The sequence below is a fragment of the Dermacentor variabilis genome, chromosome 3 (assembly GCF_050947875.1).
Source record: "Dermacentor variabilis isolate Ectoservices chromosome 3, ASM5094787v1, whole genome shotgun sequence".
Taxonomy (NCBI): domain Eukaryota; kingdom Metazoa; phylum Arthropoda; class Arachnida; order Ixodida; family Ixodidae; genus Dermacentor; species Dermacentor variabilis.
Genome location: NC_134570.1, coordinates 104,464,764 through 104,488,757, shown reverse-complemented (window position 1 = coordinate 104,488,757; position 23,994 = coordinate 104,464,764). Strand labels below are relative to the sequence as shown.

Below are 23,994 nucleotides of genomic sequence, written 5' to 3'. Positions count from 1 at the left end.
CAGTGATTGTGGACACAGATGCCACCTCGGGCCACTTGCTGTGGTAATCAATAATAGGGATTGCAAACCTGCACTCCGGAGGGGCTCGCTCCATCGGCCCAATGATGACGATTCCCAGCTTTTCCCACGGCTTCTCGGGCAACTTTACTGGCTCCAATGGGGCCATTACGGTTTTTGCAGATTTATCTGATGCTTTGCAGATAGCAGAATTCCTAACCAGCGATTCAACATCCCTGTCCATTCCGGGCCACCAGTACTGTTCCCTTAACCGTTGTTTGGTCCTTACAATGCCTGGATACGATTCATGTGCCATCATGACCAGCCTGGAAGTGAGTGTCGATGGGGGAACGACCCGTTCCGCCCGAAACAGTAGCCCGTCTATCACCGACAGCTCTTCTTTTATACGAAAAAACAACCTTAATTTTCCTGCTAAACAGCCCTTTTCCGGCCATCTGGACGTAACATGCTGCGCCACCTCATTTAGTAATGAATCCTCAGCTGTTTCTGCTTGCAACTCACTCTTAGTGATCATGCTGGAAACCACAGCAACTACTACCTCCACCGGTTCGTCCTCTGCAGAGGTCAAAGGTAACCTAGAAAGTGCATCCGCAACGACTTTGGTGTTCCCCTTTGTGTACTGCCCAGTGAAGTTGTATCTCAAAAGTCTAGCACACCAGCGTTCAATACGCAGTGGGAGTCTTCCAAGCCCATTTGTGGACAGCAGTGTCACCAAAGCCTGATGATCAGTTCGTAAGACAAACCTGCGGCCCCACAGATAATCGGGCCAATGTTCGCAAGCCCATAAACATGCCAGCGCCTTTCGTTCCCCGGTAGAGTACTTGCGTTCTGTAGGAGTTAGTGTCCTCGAAGCGAATGCCACTGTACGTACTTCTCCGTTGACTACCTGCTGTAGCACAGCTCCCAGTCCATGTGCCGAGGCGTCAGTGGTCACTTGTACAGGCAAAGACTCGTTGAACATAGCCACCACCCCGCATGATGACAGCATCTCCTTGATCCTGCAAAAGATCTCCTCGGTGCTCTGATCCCACACGAACTTCTGTCCTTTACGAAGAAGTCGTTGCAGCGGCTCCGCCACCTCTGTATAATTGGGAAGAAAATGTGAGTAATAGCCTACGAGCCCAAGGAAAGACCGCAGTGAGACTACATCGGCAGGCGTTTGTGCTTTAATCACAGCATCCACCTTTGACTTGAGTAGGGCAAGACCACTTGCACTCACACGATAACCCAAAAAGGAGAGTTCCTTGACAGCGAACAAGCATTTCTGACTTAGCTGCAGCCCCGCCTCAGCGATCCGATGCAATACCTCGCGAAGATTACGGTTGTGCTCGTTCTTAGTCTTTCCAAAGACTATGATGTCGTCGATATAAATCAACACGCCCTTGCAGCCTTTCAAGATTTCTTGCATCATTCGCTGAAACGCGGCTGGTGCCGATGCGAGGCCAAAACACACTCTGCGGAACCTAAATAAGCCTTCGTGCGTAATAAACGTCGTTAATTCGCGACTCTCTTCGGCTAATTCCACTTGATGGTAGGCTGCAGCAAGATCCAGCACGATGCTGCTCCGCTCAGCGCATGCAACAGTTCCTCCGTGTGCGGCAAAGGAAATCCATCAATGACTACTGCTTTGTTCGGCTCGCGCAAATCGACGCATAGACGAATAGTTCCATCCTTCTTCTGCACAACCACTATAGGAGACACCCATTCTGCAGCACTGACCTTTTCTATAATGCCTGCATCCAATAATCTTGCCAGTTCAGCCGCTACCTTCTCTCGCAACGTCAGGGGCAAACGTCGAACCTTCGCTGCTACTGGTTTTACATCTGCACGCCGCTTCACAGAATGCACGAAGTTTTTCGCTAATCCCAACTTATCAGCGAAAAGAAAGGAAAACTCACATAATTCGGGAGGAAGCGACTGGGGGCTGACCGTGATTTGCAAACACTCCAGTGTAGAACCAATGATGTGCAACTGTAGCTGGTGGACCCCATCCAGTCCTAGTAATGCAATGCCTTGGGGAACAACGTAAAATCGAAGGCAAGCCGAGTTGTTCCCGCGTACAACTCTGTCTATGAACCATCCCTAGACCGGAATTTTCTTCTGTGAAAAATCCCGCAGCGTCGCTGAAGCCGCAGTCAAAGGATAGCTGTTGGCGAACTTGGCTCGATAAACGTGGTCTGGCAAAATAGAAACCGACGACCCAGTATCTACCAGCAACTGAAGTGGCTCGTTCTCAGTAACGACGTCAAGGACCAAAGTCCTTCGTTCTACTTGTCTGACCGCCAGCACAGTGAGCACGTCCTCCTCGCTAGCGCCGTCGTTTCGGACCGTCCGCACGTCCCACTCCGCCGACCTGCCACAGACCGCTCGAAAATGTCCCATTCTGTGGCACTGGGAGCAACGTTTCCCCCGTGCTTTGCATTCCTGTGAATTAGCTAGGTGCCTTGTAGAGCCGCAACGGTAACACTTGCGCACCGGCGTCATTGCCGCGTCGCTGTCTGGGCTTCTGCCTTGAGATACATACTGCACTATGTCCGTTTGTGACGACCCTTGGTCATAGATCGCAGCCCCCTCCGCTGCCTGCTCGTACGTCTGTAGCATTTCCACTGCCTCTGCGAGCGTAAGTTGTGACTCCTTCACGAGCAAGTTCTGTCGCAAGTCAGTGCTCCGTACTCCGTCAACAGCCCTGTCTCGTAGAGCCGCTTCCAAGAATTGCCCGGAGTCGCACGTCTTTGCTAACTGTCGGAGAGCACTGACGTACTCTCGTATCGGCTCATTCGGCAGTTGCCGACGTAACGTGAATCGACGTCGCTCGACCAGTACGTTGACGGTGCTTGAGAACCGCCGCTCCAATAGGCCCAACGCCTCCGTGTAACTATCCCCTTCACTTGCCTCCGTCATGTCTTTTACTGCTGGTTTGCTTGTCTCCGGCCCGGCTTTTGTCGTGTCTGACGTTCGTGCCGGCTCTGGGCCCAATGTGCGAAAAACACGGCGTCCCTCGACCCCAAGACATTGCAGCAGAATGGCCTTTTTCCGTAGTGGCGGTTGCGCGTCCGTCCCTGTCGCTTCAAGAAAATTTGTGAAATCATCGCGCCACTGCTCCCATGGAATTGTCGGTCTCCAGGAAAGGTGGTAATGGCGGCAGTCCGTACGCTGCCGTCACGTAGGTGACGCCCCTTGGAACAGCACGGAGCCAGGTAAGGGAAAACAGTTCGTCGCTAGCTCGCTAGCTTCGCCGACTGCGCCAGATTGTTGTGACGCGAAGGGCCAACTGATAAGAAAAGACTATGCATTGGCGGGGAACCACGGAACTGACTTTATAATGATGGCAATCGTTTATATACACTTGATATAATTGACAGCGCCCCCTATACACAACAATGGTGATGAATGCTTAAAATTTGGACCATAGCATGAGTATTACTGATAAATTAGGCAGGAGGAATATTCTCGCTAATGTACTTTGTCTGCAGGCACAGTAGCAGGAATGATACTACTTGGAAGGCCTGAAAGTGATCATGGCACAGGTTATGTATACCACAAGGCAAGATATTTTCATAGTTGCTTTAGCTTAGCTGTGCAAATGCAAGATGCTGATTTTTTTTTTATTCCGCGCGATGAGTTGTCAGTTTAAATGCTCACAAGAAATTTCGAGACAACTGCAAACAGCCCACAGCGCCGCTAGTTTGCTCTCCGACACTGCACACACGGCTAAATTCTATTAGTATAGTGTCGATTCATTTCGAAGTCCAGCATTTACAGTAATACAAGCGACTTTAGCTAAAAGAAAGCCATTGCTAAATTTTGGAAACATGTTGGAAGAAACTCAACTTGGTCCGATTGGTAGTTATTCATTTCTCACGTTTCACCGAAGTTAGGGAATTCCTGCGGGCGGCAGATGTCTGCTGTGTTCCTGAGCCGAGCCCTATCTTGAACACTGGTTACTGCAAGTACGAACAAGGGCGGCTAGTCATGGGACCAAGACAATCTTATCACACGTATCAGCTAACTATTATAAAAAAAGGTGGACACCGACTCGCACACGGAACTCTCGTTTGTTTTTATCTCAAGACACAATGATCAGGTAACATTAGATTATTTCTCCTCTTTATCGTAATATCATATTTAGCACAATATCCGTATCTATCCCTCAAAGCCCGGCAGACGTAACTGCCTGTATATTGCGAGATGCTATGTGTGATATACTACAACACGAGTCCCCGGGTGGAGTTGCCTACGAAAGTCGAAAATAGTCAAGTATCGCACCTGTACCAGGGGAGCAGCGCCGCTAAGAAGTGCTTGTATACTTCGGAGATGCTTGCTACTCTCAGGCACATCCCTTTATTTTTTAAGCTGTACTTTGTTTGAAATACTCTTTATTTTTACACAATACATGACGCAGATCGCTGGGTAGCGCGCAAGTTTGCACGCACAGCGCAAACATTTCCGCGGCTTCGTCGATGAAATCCTTGAGATGAATCAGAATAAGGTGATCAGCAGCAAGGACCCTTTAGGCTTCGACTAAACATCTCGATCGATGCTACACAAGAGGAACGTGAGCACAGCACCGAGCACAAAAGCCGCCATGTTGGCTTCCTTGAGCTTAGATATCGCAGTCATCTTTGTTTATGTGGACAACGTTGCCAGCCCAAGTAACGGAATCTGGAATTGCCCGTCGAAGGTCTCTAGAGACGCAAGCGCGTTTGGCGGCATCATGCACTCATTCAGTTCAGCTGGAGCCAAGGCAGCATTCTGGGTTCCGCTGCTGGCTTGAAGATTCTGGCACACAAGTTAGCATACCTGTTGAGCAGGTGTGTGTACAAACCGCACCATGGCGCATGCATTGGTCTGAACGAACCTATAGAATCAGAGTTAATACATATCTAATCATTTCCCAAGGCGTGGAAGAACGCCGATGGTTTTCCATCGGTACCGTCTAGTGCATCATTGAGACATGATGTATTCAGCGACGCCTCCAACGCTGCTGAATGCGTCCTGCTCCTTTTCCTCATCCTTCAGTTCACCGTCGGTTCATGCATTCAGTTCATCGCCTACCGTCAAATCTGCTAATTATGAAAGCGAAGTCTTTCCTTTAACAAATGTAAAGTATTAGTGAACGATGTGGGAATGGAACATCTGCTGTTCTATAACTGGGTTGTGTAACCATCAGGCCTCGATGTCTTTTTACTCCCTTTATTTCCTTCTTCGAGCGAATGTAACATTCAAACAGAAATTAGTCATGTAAATAGATGAGATTCCTGCACAGATCTGGCTGCACAGTACTAACAGGAGATTAGTTTTGCGAGGTCATTCAACAAAGACAACAAGTGCAGTTTCCCCGCTTGGAAGATGGCGGTTTGTATTACAGATGTAGACGCCCGGCCCGGAAGGTAATATTGTATTGAAAGCGGTGTTAACATTGTAGAAGTGCATTAGGCCACGATCGAACGCATGCTTTTGTCGTTCCAAAACCAGCGAGCTCTTTGAATCACACGTATTGGAATCCCATGCCGCTGGTCTTCTTTCCTAGTGACCACTCACGCGTTGATGCCCCACCCTGTTAGATCGAGCTATCTCCGGGACTTTCCGGCTTTGCCCAGCACCTGGCTTATAGGAGCTTACGCTACGTACAAACTGTGTGACGTTGTACAGTTAATCGAGCTTCAACAATTTTTTGCCGAAGTACAAATATCATCTTCGTTTTACCCATACATAACAAAAAATAGCCATATTCACGAGTGACTGTATAACACGTAGTTGCTTATGACGTCACAATCCATGTTTCTCTCGCTTAGGTTCGTGCACCACATCAGCGTATCCTAGGCTAGCGTTGAACGGCCAGCATCTCGTAGTCCCACACAGTCAAACACACGCACATACACACACAACTATTCAATATGCAGAAAAACCAGGGACCGGACCCTTAGGGCCAGTTCGTGTCCCTGCCTAAGATGGCGCCGCAGTCGAAAATTACGCTTACCGCCGACCGACAAGCCGACAACCGTTTTTTCATTGTCTTTTGAATTAGTGCGAAACGCGTCATGTAGTCGTGTCTTTAGCGCTTTGCGAGAAGGCGTATCACAAAAAAAATTGCAGTTGCGCGGCATAAGCTACTAAATTCCTGGAACATCTCAACGTAAAATAAGGCGTTGCCCGTTTGAAGCTTGGCTTTCACTTCGTGAAGCATCTAGTGTGACATTTCTATGCCTTCAGTAGCTACGCCACTGCTGCGTTTAAAATGAAATTCACCATGCTATAAGAAGCTAATTTTATACTCTAATGGTTTTTAGAATGTTTATCTATTCACGCAAATTGTGTGTTTCTTTGTGTATGTTTAAGGAAGAGGAAAGGGTGTTCCCAACACGACGTTTGCCAGGCATGATCGCAAGTGATCGTACTGCAACACAGCGACCGACACGCAAAAAGCACTGATACGTCCAATAAAACATGCGCAGATTCTGGGTGACTGATATGTTGCAGTCCGCTTATTAATTTGTCGCTGCTGCCACATGCTGGCTCTGTTTCCGGCCCTTGCTGCACGTCAATACCTACGCACGAAATAATGTCTACCTTTCCGAGACATAAATAAGCTCTGAATGGTGTATGAAATAAAACAACACTCATTTCTCGTCTGTGTATATTCAGTGTCTTGTATGGTATTTAGGTCCTGAGGTATCAGTCTGGGACCGCTGCGGGCGGCTCCCTCGTCGGGACCGAGAGCCCGAGCCCGTCTGCCATCACACGGGCCCTCTAGACTGCCCTGAGTTGGTCCGGCAGCACCTCACTGTTTAGCATCCACTGCCACCACTGTTCACCTTGAGAACCATCACCGGCCAACGCCAAGCAGCGCCAAAGCATGTATTCTAAATCGAGTAAACCCCCACACTTACTACAAAAGATTGAAACCCCGCAGTCCGGATTAATTTTATTCTTGACGACCAGGTTAGGGTTAGGGTTAGGGTTCAGTATCTTGAGATTAAATCTATTTATAAACTGTCACACAAAATTACAGGATAACTGCATATTGTCCCTGTGATTATGCAAATACCTTACGTGAGCGTTTGAAAACAGAACTTGTGTGATATTTCTGACGTTTGCGTACGTCTGTCGACCTAATAGATTTCTTAACACCGCAGTTCGCTTGTGAAAGATTTAAGATTGAAAACTCCAGATTACTTCGTTTAGAATTAAATCTTGCTATGGGTGACGAACATAGTACGATAATGCAAATCAAAGCGAAAAATCATTGCTTACAAAAGTAATCTTCAGTGTACCGAAAGCAGCCATTACATGAACTGCTTGGTGCAAACAAAGATTTTCTTGGAATTTGGATGTGGGCACTTTGCTACAGAACACGCATAAGTGCGCGCCCGAAAATCAAACTCACAAGGGAAACAGAAAGGCCATCCTCCGCGGCCTTAGTGAATGTCAAATCCCGACTGTTTCCCATGCGCAAATTGTTAGCAGCGAAATTCAGTGGCCAGATGAGCGGTAGCAGTAGCGTTCCGTGTCTATTGCAGCTCTATGAAAGTGTCAGTTATTCAGCTAAGTGAACCGTGGGAACAGGCTGGTCCACCTGGTATCGTCTTGCGGAACGCCAAGCAATGCTGGAAAGCGAGGAACCTGCAAGACGCTTCACCTAACATACTAGACTCCCAAAGCCCGTGGGATCTGTCAAATTTCTATTTTTTTTATTTTTTTATCGTTTGAGGTGTTCCTATACCAAAGTGCATATATGTACTTTGATTTTATTTTCTTGATATGCTTCTTGTTATGCTTGGTACCTTCATATTTGTATTTTATTTTTATTGCTATATGCCTTCTTTTTTAATTATTTCGTGAACGAATGGACTTAACTTGTTCTAACCTTTATTTTTATGCTGTCACAATAACAGTGTTGTAGTGCTTTCAGTTTTCTTATTTTTCTTATTTCTGGGTAGTCCTTCCATCACTTAACCTTGACAGGTCGCCCCTATACAGTTATCACTATGGAAGCTCTTTTTTATTTATTATTTGTGAAAGAAGTGTAACCTTTATGCAAAGTAAGAAATTTCAGAGAATGACTGAGAAAGAAGAAACGCAATTGAAATTGAAAAATAAATGAAAGTCAATTTGACGTTCTATACTCGTGTTGTGGCCACGTGTCTTCCTGAGAAGCTCCCTTAGGTAGGGTAGGCAAGGCAGGCGAGAATCCACAGTGGCCCCTGCACTCGTTGTTAAAATAATACCTGCCAAGTCTCCTAATTCTCAGGATGGCAACCGTTTCAAGTTACTCACACGCATAGCGGGCGACGAAATACATTGGTATTTCAGATATTTTTGTAATTCGATGCAGAAAACGGCAGTTAATTCAAACGGCGGTTGGAAAAACAGCACCCCTTTACTGCTAGTTTCACGACCCTTACATTGAAACCGCTGCTATCTAATGAATTAGTTCGAAGCGGGCATGTCACGCAATGAGGCCGGCTGCAATTCGTACATTGCAATATTTATCATGAAGGAGTTAAAAAAATGAACAAGTGAAATTTCGGTCATTACACAATTATGTATTTCGATTTGCAAACAATGCCCGCCTCCTCGAGCACTCTATTCAAGGATTAGAAGTGCGCTCTGTTAAAGGTGCTATCTATAAAAAAAGTATGCATTACCTTTAAAATAAACACTGTCTATGAATTCAGGGTGCTACCGGGATCCTTTAATTTTTTATTTACCCTAGTGGTTTATTTCAGAGACATAGCTGCTACACCGTCGTCACTTACCCTCGGGTGAAGGACGTCTGACACGGCCAGAATCGCAGCCTCGGTGGCAGTTCCATTCTTGGAGTAGACAAGCAGGTTGCAGTACTGGCCACGTGTCAGCACGTTTCCGTAACTGTCATGCACTACCGTCTCTAGACACTGGTCGAAAGCTCCAGGGTCAGCATGAGATCCCTGGAAGAGGCCGGTCGGGTACTTTCCGGTCGCGTCGAACACTGCGTACAGAGTTAGTGATTCCTCACTGTACTTCGTTTTAGTGGAGTGAAGAACAGTGCGAAAGCAAAGTGCGAAGTATTTACAGGAAAAAAAATATGTATTTACCAGAGGAAAGAGAAAGAAAACTAGTGGATTTCTTAATTACCCGGATTGTATGGACCTATCTTTCACAGGTGCGGCCATATTGCGTAGGCCGTCGCACCATCTATGAGCGGTTGCCCCGCTGTCATGAAAGAACAGTTTGGGTTGATGTTAGGTGTATGCTCGGTGGCAGTTGCTAGCACTGGTTTTCAAGCTGGCCGGTCTAGTTCGTATGACATAGCGTCTACGCTGGAAATGGTTCGGTGAGACGTACTGAAGTGACATAGCTCGACATCACCAGAGTTTTCGTTGCCACTGAGGTGTACGACGTACCCAGCGATCGTTTGGGCCTATACAGTAAGCCATGGAGATCAGTTGTGTATTTCTCAACGTTATTCTGTAACCTTCCTTGCGTAATCTTCAGTTGAGGTTTAGCAGCAACGGGTAGTTACGAGACATGCGTGAGCGACGACTTCGACAGACATTAAATTTCACAACTTGAAAAATAGTTCGCGCCCTCTTTAGTGCAGCGGCCGCACTACAGGATTAGGTTGGCAAAGGCGCAGCCTGGCGAATGCTGTAGGTTACATTTTTATTTTATTTTTTGTTTCACAATACTGCCGGCTTCCATTTGGAAGGCCAGGCAAGAGTGGCGCAAACATCACGCGATTTCAAACTTTTTCCTCAAGGGGAAATAAAAAATAATAAAACGACAGTTTAATAGGCACAGCAAACATGCAAATACTCAAAATAAAGACGATGATGCCGTCACATTGCTGCCAATAGGAAAGGCGTAATAAAAGAGATATCAGAATATGTAACACAAGCAAAAGATACAATGAATGCATGACATTAAAAGCACGTCTGTACTGCAGATAAGAAGGAATCGGGAGTGGCTGAGTTGACCACGCTTTGCGGAAGGGCGTTCCATTCGCGAATTGTCTTGGGCAGGAAGGAAGAAAGATATGCGTTTGTTCTAGCACGCGGCAATAATATTGTTTGATTGGGCTTACCTCGTCTAGTCAGCCGCGATTTATTAAATTGCATGTAGTTGTGAAATCTCATTTTTGTGTGGTTGTTAACTATGTTATACAATGTTTGTAGACGATGCATTTTGCGACTTTTCATTGTCTGCGACATTATCGACATTTGATTGTTTCTGTGCTCGCTGAATAGGGCTGAGTCTCTTGCGTTTCACGACTTAGTGATAATGCGGCCTCGAACGTGCGCTAGTCCCATTCGTCAATCGCTTATACTGTCGCCAAGGTAAAAACGAAGACAAAAAAAGAAACAAGCGCATTGGTGTCACTCTAGGAACACTCATTCCTTTTCTTAGAAAATGGCATTACCCCCAGATAATCACCTTTGGTTGGAAAGTACTTTCCTCACAGAATGCTTCTGCAAATTGTCCGTTGTTATAGCTGTAGATGTATTGAGCGTCCACCTAGTCTCAGTGGACGCGTTTTGCGCCCGAAGATAAAATAATTTTCTTTAGTAGCAACATGACACCGCACGGGGGCCTAACAATTCTCGAGTGGTGAAGCGGCTGCCTCCGGAGTCCGCGAACATCCGAATCACTGGTTATAGATCTGTTCGTTGCATAGCGCATGGCCCGAGCATGCGGCATGACTATGGGTGGTACTATAGCGGCACTAACCCAATATTTTCTTTTTATTGTGATAGCATTTACATGGACACTCAAGGCGCATTTTCGCCGTGGGCGTCGCCATCTACTTGATGTGCCGTATAAAGTCCTGTCCGTTGCCTACAAAGTATTTACTAAGGTAGTTGCAAATAGAATCAGGAACATCTTAGAATTCTGTCAACCAAAGGACCAGGCAGGATTCCGTAAAGGCTACTCAACAATAGGCCATATTCAGACTATCAATCAGGTGATAAAGAAATGGGCTGAATATGACCAACCCTTATATATAGCTTTCAATTATAGCGAGAAAGCATTTGATTCAGTCGGAACCTCACTTTCGTCGGGCCCTCACGCTTATTTTCCGTCAATCTCCAATATGCACAAGGGACAAGAAAATTGCTGGTTTAGGATCTTAAAGCATATATGCTTTCTTCTACAGAGCAAAGTAAAGTCAATTGACTGGGATGTTTGAGTGAAACCGAAACCTTCTTTGAATGGTCGCACAACGGCAGCATGCGAGAATATATGCTTTGATGCTACATATTTGCTGGTATCGACATGAACTCCATTGCTATATTAACATACATGATCTAAACCAGTGCATGCTGTGGCGCGCCTTTAGCGCACTATGGAGGCATCACATAATCAGGGTGTAGACGCGCCATATGTAAAAATACTGAAAGATATCTATAGCGGTTCCACAGCCACCGTAGTCCTCCATAAAGAAAGCAACAAATACCCAATAAAGAAAGATGTCAGGCAGGGAGAAACGATCTCTCCGATGCCATTCACAGCGTGTTTACAGGAGGTATTCAGAGACCTGGATTGGGAAGAATTGGGGATAAGAGTTAATGGAGAATACCGTAGTAACTTGCGATGCGTTGATGATATTGCCTTGCTTAGTAACTCAGGGGACAAATTGCAATGCATGCTCACTGACCTGGAGAGGCTAAGCAGAAGGGTGGGTCTAAAAATTAATTTGCAGAAAACTAAAGTAATGTTTAACAGTCTCGGAAGAGAACAGCAGTTTACGATAGGTAGCGAGGTACTGGAAGTAGTAAGGGAATACATCTACTTAGGACAGGTAGTGACCGCGGATCCAGATCATGAGACCGAAATAATCAGAAGAATAAAAATGGGCTGGGGTGCGCTTGGCAGGCATTCTCAGATCATGAACAACAGGTTGTCATTATCCCTCAAGAGAAAAGTTTATAACAGCTGTGTCTTACCAGTACTCAAGTATGGGGCAGAAACCTGGAGGCTTACGAAAAGGATTCTACTTAAATTGAGGACGACGCAACGAGGTATGGAAAGAAGAATGACGGGTGTAACGTTAAGGGATAAGAAAAGAGCAGATTGGGGGAGGGAACAAACTCGAGTTAATGACATCTTAGTTGATATAAAGAAAAAGAAATGGGCATGAGGACAACATGTAATGAGGAGGGAAGATAACTGATGGTCATTAAGGGTTACGGACAGGTTTCCAAGGGAAGGGAAGCGTAGCAGGGGGCGGCAGAAAGTTAGGTGGGTGGATGAGATTGAGAAGTGTGTATGGACAACATGGCCAGAATTAGTACATGAACGGGGTAATTGGAATAGTATGAGAGAGGCGTTTGCCCTGCAGTGGGCGTAACCAGGCCGATTATGATGATTATGATGATGATAAAGACCAAGGGCGACAATACAGTTGCCGCGCGTCGTATGCTGCATGTGCGAGCAAAAGCAGGCGAAGGAAGCCGACGTACGCAAAGCGACATTCGAATAATTTTTTTATTCAAATAACGATTGATCATTCAGCATTCCAGCCTTTAATTAGTTAATCGGTTTCGATGCAGGGTTTCTGATCAAATATTTTATTAATGAAAATTCTTGCAGGGCCCTTTTAAAAGGGTTGAAAACCAGTTATCTGCATTTGAAGGGCGCTATTTTAATGTTTGAGAGGTGGAACCAAGTTCGAAATACAAGTGTATAAACATTTGATAAAGTATAATCTTTGACTTGTTAAACACTAAATCATAGTATAGTTCACACTGGTGGCTTCAGAAAATATAAAAAGTATATATTATAAAATGGGCGTTTAGTGCAGAAATAAATAAGATGCATGACACTATTGATTCCTTACACAGTACAGTTAAACAAGGAGAAAAACGCAGAAGTGAGACGTGAAGTCCCTCTGAAATAGGCAAAAAATTACAATATTCCTGTATGTCAATTACAATATGTGTGTCCTGTGTCTTTCTCAGCAGTTGTGTGTGTTTTCCAGTACGCTTATTTTCCGTCAATCTCCAATATGCACAAGGGACAAGAAAATTGCTGGTTTAGGATCTTAAAGCATATATGCTTTCTTCTACAGAGCAAAGTAAAGTCAATTGACTGGGATGTTTGAGTGAAACCGAAACCTTCTTTGAATGGTCGCACAACGGCAGCATGCGAGAATATGTGCTCTGACGCTACATATTTGCTGGTATCGACATGAACTCCATCGCTATATTAACATACATGATCTAAACCAGTGCGTGCTGTGGCGCGTCTTTAGCGCACTTTGAGTGGCACGACGATCAACGGCTGGGTTCGCTATGGTATGCCTTGGATCGCGAGGGCATTTCACGTCTCTGGCTTAGGGCGGCGTGCTGTCGGGCGCGGTGTTGGAGATAGGAAGCACTCGTCGCCACTATGGGACTCGGAAAAACAGTCGGCAGTCGCTAGAACAAGGCCGCAAAGTCACTGTTCGTGCGCCGCCAGTACGCCAGTGCTCCAGTGAGATTTCAAAATTTTCGCGCAACTCCTGTCAAACCCTCGAAAACTACTAAGCGAACAAGTACAATCAATTGAGTTGATTAAATGAGACGTATACATGGACTGAAGATTCATGGTTTTGTCAGATACATTTAATCGATTAATAATTCATCGACTCTACCAACCCTACGCTCGCGGCTGAATGTGGCGCAGGCGAAGGAGAAAGAGGAGAGCAAACGCGCCGTTTCCCGTCGCGCGAAACCGCCGGACGCCCTTGCACACTATTGGCATAGTGGCTAGAATTCTAGCCACTGTACTATTGGTTCTCGCCATGAGGTCACGTGTTGCCTGCGCGGCTTCCATTACTGCCGGCAGCCTGAAGCGCGCACGTGGTTTGCGGACGTCAGGGCGGACCTCGCACCACCGCCGGTTTCTTTCGATGGCGCCTTTCAGGCAAGAAGTACCGATAGCAGCAGCATATATTTTCATTTACGGAAGCTCTTTTTCGCTACTTCTTGAGTGTGATGAATGCAACTCTTCGAAAGTGTCCTTTACGTCACGTGACGCGTGAGTGGTGTATATTACAGTTTGACGAATGCATTACTCCACGCTATATAAGTGACGATTTAGTTGTGTCAGGTTTCGCGTATGTGGCTTCCACTCGTGTTCCTTCGCGCCGCTCCGAGTGCCAGCTGTGAATTTAATGCCGTAAGGTTTTCAGGATTTCAACTACTGAGCAACTCACGATCGCTGATGCGCTCTTCGTCCACGTCGTTCCTCGTAGATTAACTGGCACCACGATTCGGATGACTCTTACTGCGTTCGCGCAGACGAAGAAAGGACGCCACCGCACCACGTGCGTGACTGGTGCAGCCTTTGCGGGCGGCAAGTATGCTCGAGTCTACGATACCGGCGAATGAAGAAACGATGTGTTGTCGAGGTAGTGTGCTAGTATTGCATATAACAGAGGCTCGTTCAGAAACTGGGAGTAACACTGAGAGGAATCTGTTATATTTTAGGTTTGGGGGTTTGATAAATTTAGCGCTGTTCGACCATATATCGGATTCGGGAATTGACGACCGAAACGAGCCTATCACGCTAGACGATGTCGCTCAGACGAGTACAGTGCACGGCACTGCTACGCACCTAGCACGGCCAAGAATTGATTAGTAGTAGTGCGATGATGATTTGGTCATCACGGACCCCAATGCAACTGAACAAGGAAAACGTATTCTTAATATTGATAAGAATTCCATGCAGCTAGAAGACCGCTGGGGAATAATCAGCCTTATCTAATCGTGAATGGTGCGGAGCTTGAATAGGAATAGTAAAGCTTGTCCCACGTTATCAGCTGGCACGGCTCCATCGTCAGCCTCACACGTGCGATACAAAAATAAAATTCCTCAGTTCACTAGAATATTCAACATTGAAGCGCGGTTTTTAATGAAAATCGGTTCCAACGGGGACCTCTCGAACCCGGCCAAACAGTGGTTCCCACATTGCATGAGAAAAGTGCGTGGCGTCACCCTAAGCACCTGGAACCACGCGTCCACTTCGCAAGGTGGCGGTGTCCTACAGCATGTATTCGACATCGGGATCTGTCTAACCACTTGCAAGTACGTCTCATACTTCAGTACCCATAGGCTGCTCCTATCTATACTGGATGACAACCACTAGGCTAACAAGGAATCAAAGAAAATAAAATAGAAGTTAATCATAGAGCTTAAGAAATGGAACGCTTACACATATTTGTGTCATACAGGGCTTCAAGAAATGCAAGCATGACATAGATAATCATCAAAGATGATTTCTGCTTTAATGTTGTTTTTTTTCTTTTTTCGCGAAAAGTGACGACAAAATCCATGACTGCCCCTCTAGGCAAGCGGGATTCAAACATAATAAGCCGCAAGAGTATGAAAACTCTGCTCTGGATACATTCTACAAAAGAAAGTTCCGAAGATTGTGGGGCATTGTAAATTACACTGAGCACACTTGTCCATGCATAATCAGTATATAATGAGCAATGACATCATACAGCAATTATGTAACGAGAACGACTAGTCCGTAGTATGGCAGTGATCTACGATGCGCCGCTAGGCAAACCATGGGCTGTACAACCTAACTTTAATAATTTCGCATGAAAACATGGCAGCTGCAGGTGTAATGCCCTCAAGCGGGTAAAGAGTTTCCTTCTCATTTTCATCATCAACGTTGCATTGATGGAAATGAAATTATTATTATTATTATTATTATTATTATTATTATTATTATTATTATTATTATTATTATTATTATTATTATTATTATTATTATTATTATTATTATTATTATTATATTCGCAGCACCCCTTCACTGTAGAATTATAGGCACCCAGCCTTGTTCAATACCGCATTTTCTTTGTCTTTGTGGGTTCCCACAGCGAGGCAATAGTGCAAGAGCGAGAGAATGATGGGAGAGAAAGGCGAAGAAGAAAGCAAGCGGTTTCGCTCACGTCTGAGTGCCCACGGCTCGAAGTTGAGGAAGGCCCGCATGAACCTTAGAAGGGCAATACTGCACTCCGGCCGCACTTCGGCCTCCAGCATCTTCCTCCTGAGGGAGGCCGGCATGCTGGCGAAACCACGCGCAACCGTTTCTCGAAGCTCTCGCAGGAAATCGGATGCATCCGCCTGGTCCACACTAGTGGCCATCGTCGTGGCTGTAAACACAGTCGCTCCCGAAGAAGCGCTGCCCGAAGCGTTCTGAAAGCTTTCTGCATGTGAGCCTTGAGTCAGCAACGGCAGCAAGAAGAACGCCGCAGTGGCAAGTGTCCGCCCCTTCACCAATGGCCGGCCACCTCCGCGTCTTGGCGGCGTCACGGAGGACATGGCGGCCGAATACCTTGAATAGTAAAGTGAATTTCTGCGTTTTTTCCTTTAACAAAACATGCACGGCAGCAATTAACTCATTTAAGAGTGATTCCGCAGCCGTTAGAAATGTAGTGCACAATAACACGCACGCAGACGAAGGAGCCAGGAGTTCTAGATATTTAGGCGCTCTTCCTGGCTTCTTTAATAGATAACTTGTTTATTTATTTCCCTGCGTCCTTCTACTGATAGCTATGCATCAATAAATTGCCGATCAAGAACTACTCCAGTATTTCGGTAGTGCATTTACTTGGCTAATATAACGTTATGTGCTGTGTTTTGTTCAGTGTGCTAATTGTTATTCTGCCCTTTCAATACATTTTCCTCATGCCCTCCTCCCTCCTCCCTCCTTTTGTTTTGCGTATTACTTCTATGGAATCGATACACTCCGGCAAGATATTTTCCAATTTAAGGGCCTTTCTAACGTCGAGTTAAACTATGAAAGCGCACCTTTTGTCCAAAGCTTTGCAGTGCTGTGGGCGTCTAAATCAAATTTAAAAGATAAAGAAACCTGAAACGAGCACATGTTGATGGACTTCATATTTTTACTAAGGCAGAGCTGGTATTCGCCTGACTGTTCTCACAAATTTGCAAGAGCAGCTAGGTACAGTGACAATTCCGTTCCCAAATATAGAGAGTATAAATTGTGGACCATTCTAAAATGAACAGAAATAAGTTCAACCAAGGGCACCATTAATGTGAGCGCACTACCATGTTGCTTTTTGTATTATTTTACGTTCTTCGTAATTCTTCGCCCAATTACTTCAGTATAACGCCTTGCTTTCCCATTAAAATGTGTATCTTTGTATTCCACTTGTATTTTCTACGTTATTGCCATTCTCACATTGGCAATAACTCCCCTTTTTCGTTCTCTTATGCAATGCCATCGGGCCCTTAAAGAGAAAATAACTGAAATGCAACAGTCATTGAACATGGTTACCAAGAAGCACCAAAAGAGACCTGATAAAAGGAAGTCCGTATGAAAGGGTGAACTTCGCGACTTTGTATTATTTATTCATTTGTTTATTGTTGGTTTATTTGTTTCAAAATAACTTAAATGTACAGAAGGGCACTGCGTGAGGGCATAGATACAGAAATAGTGATTGTAAAAACACAGCACTCATACAAAAACTGCAGAAAGAAGGAGGAGGGGAAGAAAGTAAAGTATCGTTATTAAACCCGTGTAGATTAATAACAAACAAGCAAACCCATTACACAGAAATGTTACAGGCTAATAATCGTGTAACATGTAATACAGCCATTTGTATCTCTCGATATTTCAGACATGTCCTACGTAGTCAAACACATCGCGAAAAACAAAACACACGCAAAAGGGAAACGACGGGACCAGCGCTATGCAAAGTGATTCACCGTTGCAGAAGCATCCCTTACAAAGACCGTATGCAAGATGCGGTGAGACATTCGCAGTAGTCAAACAATAATAGCGCTTTGCAGCGATAAGATAAAAAAAATAAGGAAACTATAGGAAAGCAGACTATGTAAACGGCACTCTTCGTGGCCGCTAGCTTAAATTTATCAGGAGGAGAAAATAGCACTTTTCAATGAACTGCACTGCATGAAACAATCAAATAGCTATGTGGGGTGGAACACTACAACATACCTTTGCCTTAGGCGCAGGAATGCTGAACTACGTTTGGACTTTTGAACTGCCCACGAGGTGCATGATCATTCGGGCTCAGCCTGTAAAGACGCATCAGAAAGCGACCGAGAGGTCTGAATGACGACCGAATACGGAATGGCGAGTAATAAAAACAAATCAGGATGGGAAGGGCTGAGTGAGGGCAGTCTTGCTATTTGTGGTGCTGAACGTAAAACCCTCGTGCTTACCCTTGGCCCTCGTGTTCTGGCACGTGACGGTGTTTGTTACTTGTATTCGTGTTCCCCTTGCATTTCTGTGACGGTTATTTCCTTGTGTCGCCGACGTATTGACTCCTGCTGTACACCGTGCCAAAAACTGTCGTCATCCTTTGCTCTTATTCTGGCCCTTCGCATCTTTTATATCTTTTATAATATGGCGTGCGCAAGCATTGCCTCCACAGACGGCACCTGTAGTGCATGTGTAAGCACTGTACATGTTGCCTGTTCCGTATGTTTAACTGATTACTTGCATTCACGGTAGGCCGTTATCGTCGCCTCATTTTTCTCTCTTGCTTATATCGTCTATTGCTAACCCTTCACTCTTAGCTGCGCAGTAACAAGCTAGACGCAAACTCTTCCGGCCGGTTCCTACACATTTCTCAAGATTAAAGCTTTTTCTCTCTCTCGTTGACCTCACAAATTAGACACCACGCATTGGATTCTGGAGAACAGCAACGGCTCATCTAAGAGTTACCACGTGAGTCGCAGTGTGTGGGGATAAACATAATGCAGAAAGTTTCAATGCAAAGAGTATTAACCGCACAAAAAACACGTGCGTCGACATAGAGAAGCTTGCGCTTTAGTATTTACACCTACGGATATATACATATATGCTACAGGTACAAGGCATTGTGTGCCTTCAGCTCCTGCACATTTCTTGGTCTATATTCAAGAACAATTCAATTCAGTGTTCGAGCGTGGGGAATGCCTTACTGGGCTGCCACCATTGCGTGTACTTCCTACCAATTTTTTGGGGGAGAGTTAGGGTGCGTGAAGTTGTTGGCCGCGGGAACTTGAAATTTGCTTTGTCCTGACAGATTATTACCGAATCTCAGCGAATATTTGGCGCTGCCAGCTATTCGAGCAGCTTAAAAGTAATTGTTACACCAGCAATGTGCTCAAATACGGCCGCATGCCTATGCCACTGCTTAAACATAGTCATGGGAATGCCCCGCGCATCTAGCTGTGTGCAGTCTTTACGTTCTACCCTAACCTAGCTATAATGTATTCTCACATGTATTCCATAAGGGTTTCCCGGAGAAAATAAGGACTGTCTGCCACCCATAAAGAAATTGGCTTCTGGTACTGGTGTGCGGTCTTTACTCGAATATATGCTTCACCAGTATGAGGCCCGCACACGAAAAACGACATTATGCAGCTTGCAAAAGTCATTAGAAATGCAGTTAGGTTTATATTCGGTAAATATAGGAGAAAAGACTCCAGGTCACACTTAATGCATTTGCACAAGCTTCAAATACAGAAGCCCACAGAAAGGGTGGTCGATTGACATTGATTTATAATAGAATATAAGGGTAAAAAAAATCTAACTTCGGAAGTGCATTAAGCATCCTCCAGTGAGGACTCGCAATGTTCATGGACATTGGCTGGCTCAAATTTTTGCCAAAACTAACAGTTTTAAGCACAGTTTCTTTTCCTCGAACAGTGCAAGATTGGAATTCGTTACGGCTATCCGTATTTATCTCAGCATATTTTAGTGGTGCACTAGAACGTCTACCTAGTAAAATTATGTTTTGTGTATGTTTCTCATGTATCATTATTGTGTTTTCTACCTGAGTGCTGTTATTATTGCAGTTTCTTATTCTTTTAATTTTTTATGAATAAGATATCACTCTTTTTTCGGCCATGCATTCGCCTTCAGTATTTTGAGACAAATAAATCGCAGAGAAATAAAGCAAATGGAAAGATAGGATTGAAAGCGACGCACTATGGCGCAGAACACTTTGTCCTTGCCTACCATCGCGCCTGAACGGTAGTACTGTTCCTGCTCACCATAACTCCACATGTTATAAGCAGTGGTGCGGGTACTGTTATAAATAATTTAGCGGCGAGCGCATTCGATTTCCTAACTTTGCAGCACTCTCGCAGTTTCACTCAGTATCCCGTGCTTCGGCCGATCTTGATCAGATATCCATTAGAAAATTTTAATGCGATTAACACTCTTTACATACCTCACGTGCCTTGCGGCATCCGTCCGTCCGTCCGTCCATCCGTCCGTCCGTCCATCCGTCCGTCCGTCCATCCGTCCGTCCGTCCGCCCGCCCGCCCGCCCATCCATCCATCCATCCATCCATCCATCCATCCATCCATCCATCCATCCATCCATCCATCCATCCATCCATCCATCCATCCATCCATCCATCCATCCATCCTTCCTTCCTTCCTCTGTTTTTAGTTGTTGCCTGCAGCACTCTGAAAGCTACAGGCTTCTCCCACTAATCAAGCTAGCTAAAACACCTTAAATGTGCCCTTTTGCGCCATGTCGACTGCTAGCGTCAAGACAGGCAGCGCCCGCGGTGGCAGCACCTGCGAAGACTGTAGCTGCGCTGCGCTATCAGCTATTGCGATAGCTGCAGTATGCTTTCTAACGCGAAAAAAAAAACCACGCGTCTTCAAGATATTTCGAGATGCTGAAGACGAGGTGGATTCAAGAGACTGCGAAAGCGGAGAGTGCAGAAGCAGCTCTTGTCCAGCGTGTCACTAGCCGAGTGGCGCTATCTCTTGATCGCTTCTTGGGCACACAATTGTACAAGGTGCGCTCATTGACATTCGTAAGTGCAGCTAGAATGTACTAGAACGTTTTAAGTGGAAGGAGCGGAGACCGGTTTGTTAGCCGAGGCCCCAGCTTGTGTAGAAAGTTGCGGCGGCGCTGTCGTCGACCGCACTTGAAGAGCTTTGCTTGCTAGGGATGGTTGTTGTGCTTGGTTTTGGCAGTTCTTCCTATCGAGAAATCTCCGCTGGCCTGCTGTTCATCTGTGATGCCTCCCAAGCAACGGCTAAATTACTGCTACGCGCCAGGGTGCAAGACGGGATATGCTCGAACTGGACATAACCACAAGCTTTCCCTTTTCAAAACTCCAGCTGACGAGGAACGGCGACTGGTTTGGCAACGGAAATTACACAGGTCTGAGAAACCACTGGACGTCGACTGTGCAGTGTGCGAGCTGAATTTTGAGTCGCGTTTCATAATAAGAGACTATGTGAACATTGTGAATAGTGCTGAAGTACGAATTCCTAGAGGATCACCAACTCTTTCCCTTGATGCGGTGCCGACAATCTTGCCCAACTTGCCCAACTACCTGAGCGTGAAAACCCCGGCACCGAGGCTGGAGAGGAAACGACGACAAATAGTGACTGCTGAAAAGAAGATAAATCGTTGTCGCACGGATGCTCTATCTCCTACTCGATCAGACGACGTTGATCGCGGTACAGTGGGACATGAAGGAAACGATGCTTGAGCTGACTGCGTTGGTCTAGCTGATCTTCGCAACCTCGCGCTTCCTTCGAAGTCATGGGCACCACATCAATTTCAAAACTTTCCTGGAGTTTCATACGTGGCCTGGACACTGGACTCCCGCTGAAACGAGCTCGCAATTGACAGAGCCGTGTTTTTTGATTGTTCAAACCAGGACATCGTCGAGTGTAAAGTGCTCGTGTCAGAAAAGCTCGTAAATAAGTGTCGTTTGATGACCGTGCAACAAGCAACAGAGCTCTTGCAAAGAGCTGCAAACATTCCTGTATGCTGTGGAGCGATGGAAGCGTCGTTTGTGACTTCGTGTGAGCTCACAAAAGTTCTTCATGAACAAATCGAGTCAAGAAGAGGAGCCCTCTTCAGTGTGAACTGCTCAGGGAGATCACCAGATGCTGGTAAGATAGAAATGTTCATTGTCTCACGAAATGTAGCGCACTCCATGGAGATACACTTTACTAAAACTACTGCAAATAAGTTCCGTATATGATCATACCTGCTTCAGTAAATTTTATCATGCGACAAGAAATATTAGAGTACTGTATCGCATTTGGTAAGGCATTCGCAGAATCCAATTCTTTTTCTATTTTTTTACAGGGTTGCCTTGCATGCATTGCAAGTACCTCCGCAAGACCCTGCAGACGAGAAAGTCACGCCTGAAATGCCGAGGGACGAAACCTACTTGCAGCAGTTTGTGCAAACTCCAAGCTTCGAACAAAAAAGCTAATAGACTTGCATCAAAGGTTAAAACACTAAGTTGTGTTATCGCCAGCATGAAGAAAGCTGTTGCAGCCACCGCCGAGAGCATTCTGCAGGTCAGAATTCAATCTTTGACCCCTAAGCAACAGCTGGCTGTAAAGCAGTGCTTTCAAGCTGCAAAAAAAAGCACTCGAGGCATGTCATACGACAAAGAGTGGATGCTTGAGTGCATTCTCCTGAACATGCGAAGCCCGTGGCTTTATGAATACATCCGCAGACAAAAGATCCTAGTGCTTCCAAGCAGATGTACTATCAGAAAGTATTTGTCAAATTACATGGGCAGTTTTGAGTTCAATCAGAACATGCTCAACGCACTGAAGAAGAAAACCTCTGTAATGGATCCTTTCAGGTGTCACGGTGGGCTGATTGTAGACGCGATGTTTCTGTGCGAGCACTTCTCCGTTGACAGTGCTGGCAAAGTTGCATGCTTCGCGGACTTGGGCCCCTACACACCGAAAGAGCAGGTACACCTGCTGTCAAATCATGGGCTTTGTGGTTATGTTCGTTCCTTTAGTTCGAAAGTGGACTCAGATCTTGGGCACAATTGCAACCTATACCAACATCAAAGGAGATCTTCTTGCAGAGATTATCCTTAACGCCACAGCTCTCGCTGAGCAAGCAGGTCTGTTTGTTGATTATGTAACATGTGATGCTGCGCCATGGAACCGGAAGATGTGGCGAGTGATGGGTGTGAAGGCAACAGTAAAGGAAATGTAGCAAAGAGCCTCCACCCATTGGACAACAAACGTTTCCTGCATTTCCTCTCCGACTTCCCTCATCTGGTGAAGAACCTTCGCAATCGGCTTCTGCAAACGACCTTCGACACACCAGACGGAACAGTAAGTTCTATTCTCGTAATAAACAATGGTAGGCATGACTATAGCTTTGGTGCAATATGTTTTATGCCCTGGCGCAAACATGTTTGTCTATAATATGGCTATAAAGTGTGTTGAGCACTTGTGGTTCATATGAACAAGACCATTCCTTTATTTTGCATTTGCATCACAACACGAGATGTAACAGCTCATTCCTGTTCGTCTTCGTTTTGACTTTTTCATATAGGTATCCCTGGAGCCACTCAAGGAAGCCCTCAATCTAGGTGCAAACAATATAACACTAAAGACAATGCCCCCACAGACAAAAGTGCATCTTGAGCCTAACAACTTCGTGAAGATGAGAGTGTCCTATGTTTTTCAGCTGTTCAGCTCGGACACTCTAAGAGGCCTGCATCTTTACAAGCCCCAGCTTGAAAAAGGTTGTGGAAACATTGCAGCAAAAGATATGTTTTTCCGGTGTGTATTGTTAATTCAGCGCTCCCCTTGATATTCGAAATTATTATCACCTTGGACTTCCTTTTGCATTCTTATCCTGTCACTTTGTAATAGGCCTATACATTCCAAGATCCAAAAGCTATATGGGTTATATGAGATCCCCACTTAGGTATTTTTAAAGGGCGCTCGTGCTGTACAGCACATGGGCTATTTTGCATTTCACGTTCTTCGTCGAAATGCAGCTACTGTGGCTATAATTCAACGTATTATTGTCATTTCTTTTTTTCAGTGCTTAGATGTTTTTGGCATTTTCTTTATCTGCAATGTCACATACTTTTCATGATTGATACCGTCACTTCAGCTAACTTGAAACCAGTTTGGTTACTTTTCTACAGGAGAATGACGTGCCTGATCACCACAATGACGTCACGTTTCCCATCTAAAGCTTTGAAGTCTGACTTAC

General features: G+C 45.4%; 1 protein-coding gene across 1 annotated transcript in view; it reads right to left on the bottom strand.

Annotated features, from left to right (window-relative positions):
* LOC142576127 (nose resistant to fluoxetine protein 6-like) overlaps positions 1-18,310 on the bottom strand; it is a 68,778-nt gene extending 50,468 nt beyond the window's left edge. The window contains exons 1-3 of the mRNA XM_075686087.1: positions 17,977-18,310; positions 15,944-16,329; positions 8,778-8,989 (exon numbers count right to left, since the gene is read on the bottom strand). Coding sequence (XP_075542202.1) covers positions 8,778-8,989; positions 15,944-16,316 — 585 coding nt within the window. The 5' untranslated portion in view covers positions 16,317-16,329; positions 17,977-18,310. The remainder of the gene's footprint in view (positions 1-8,777; positions 8,990-15,943; positions 16,330-17,976) is intronic.
* Between the last annotated feature and the right edge of the window lie 5,684 nt (positions 18,311-23,994).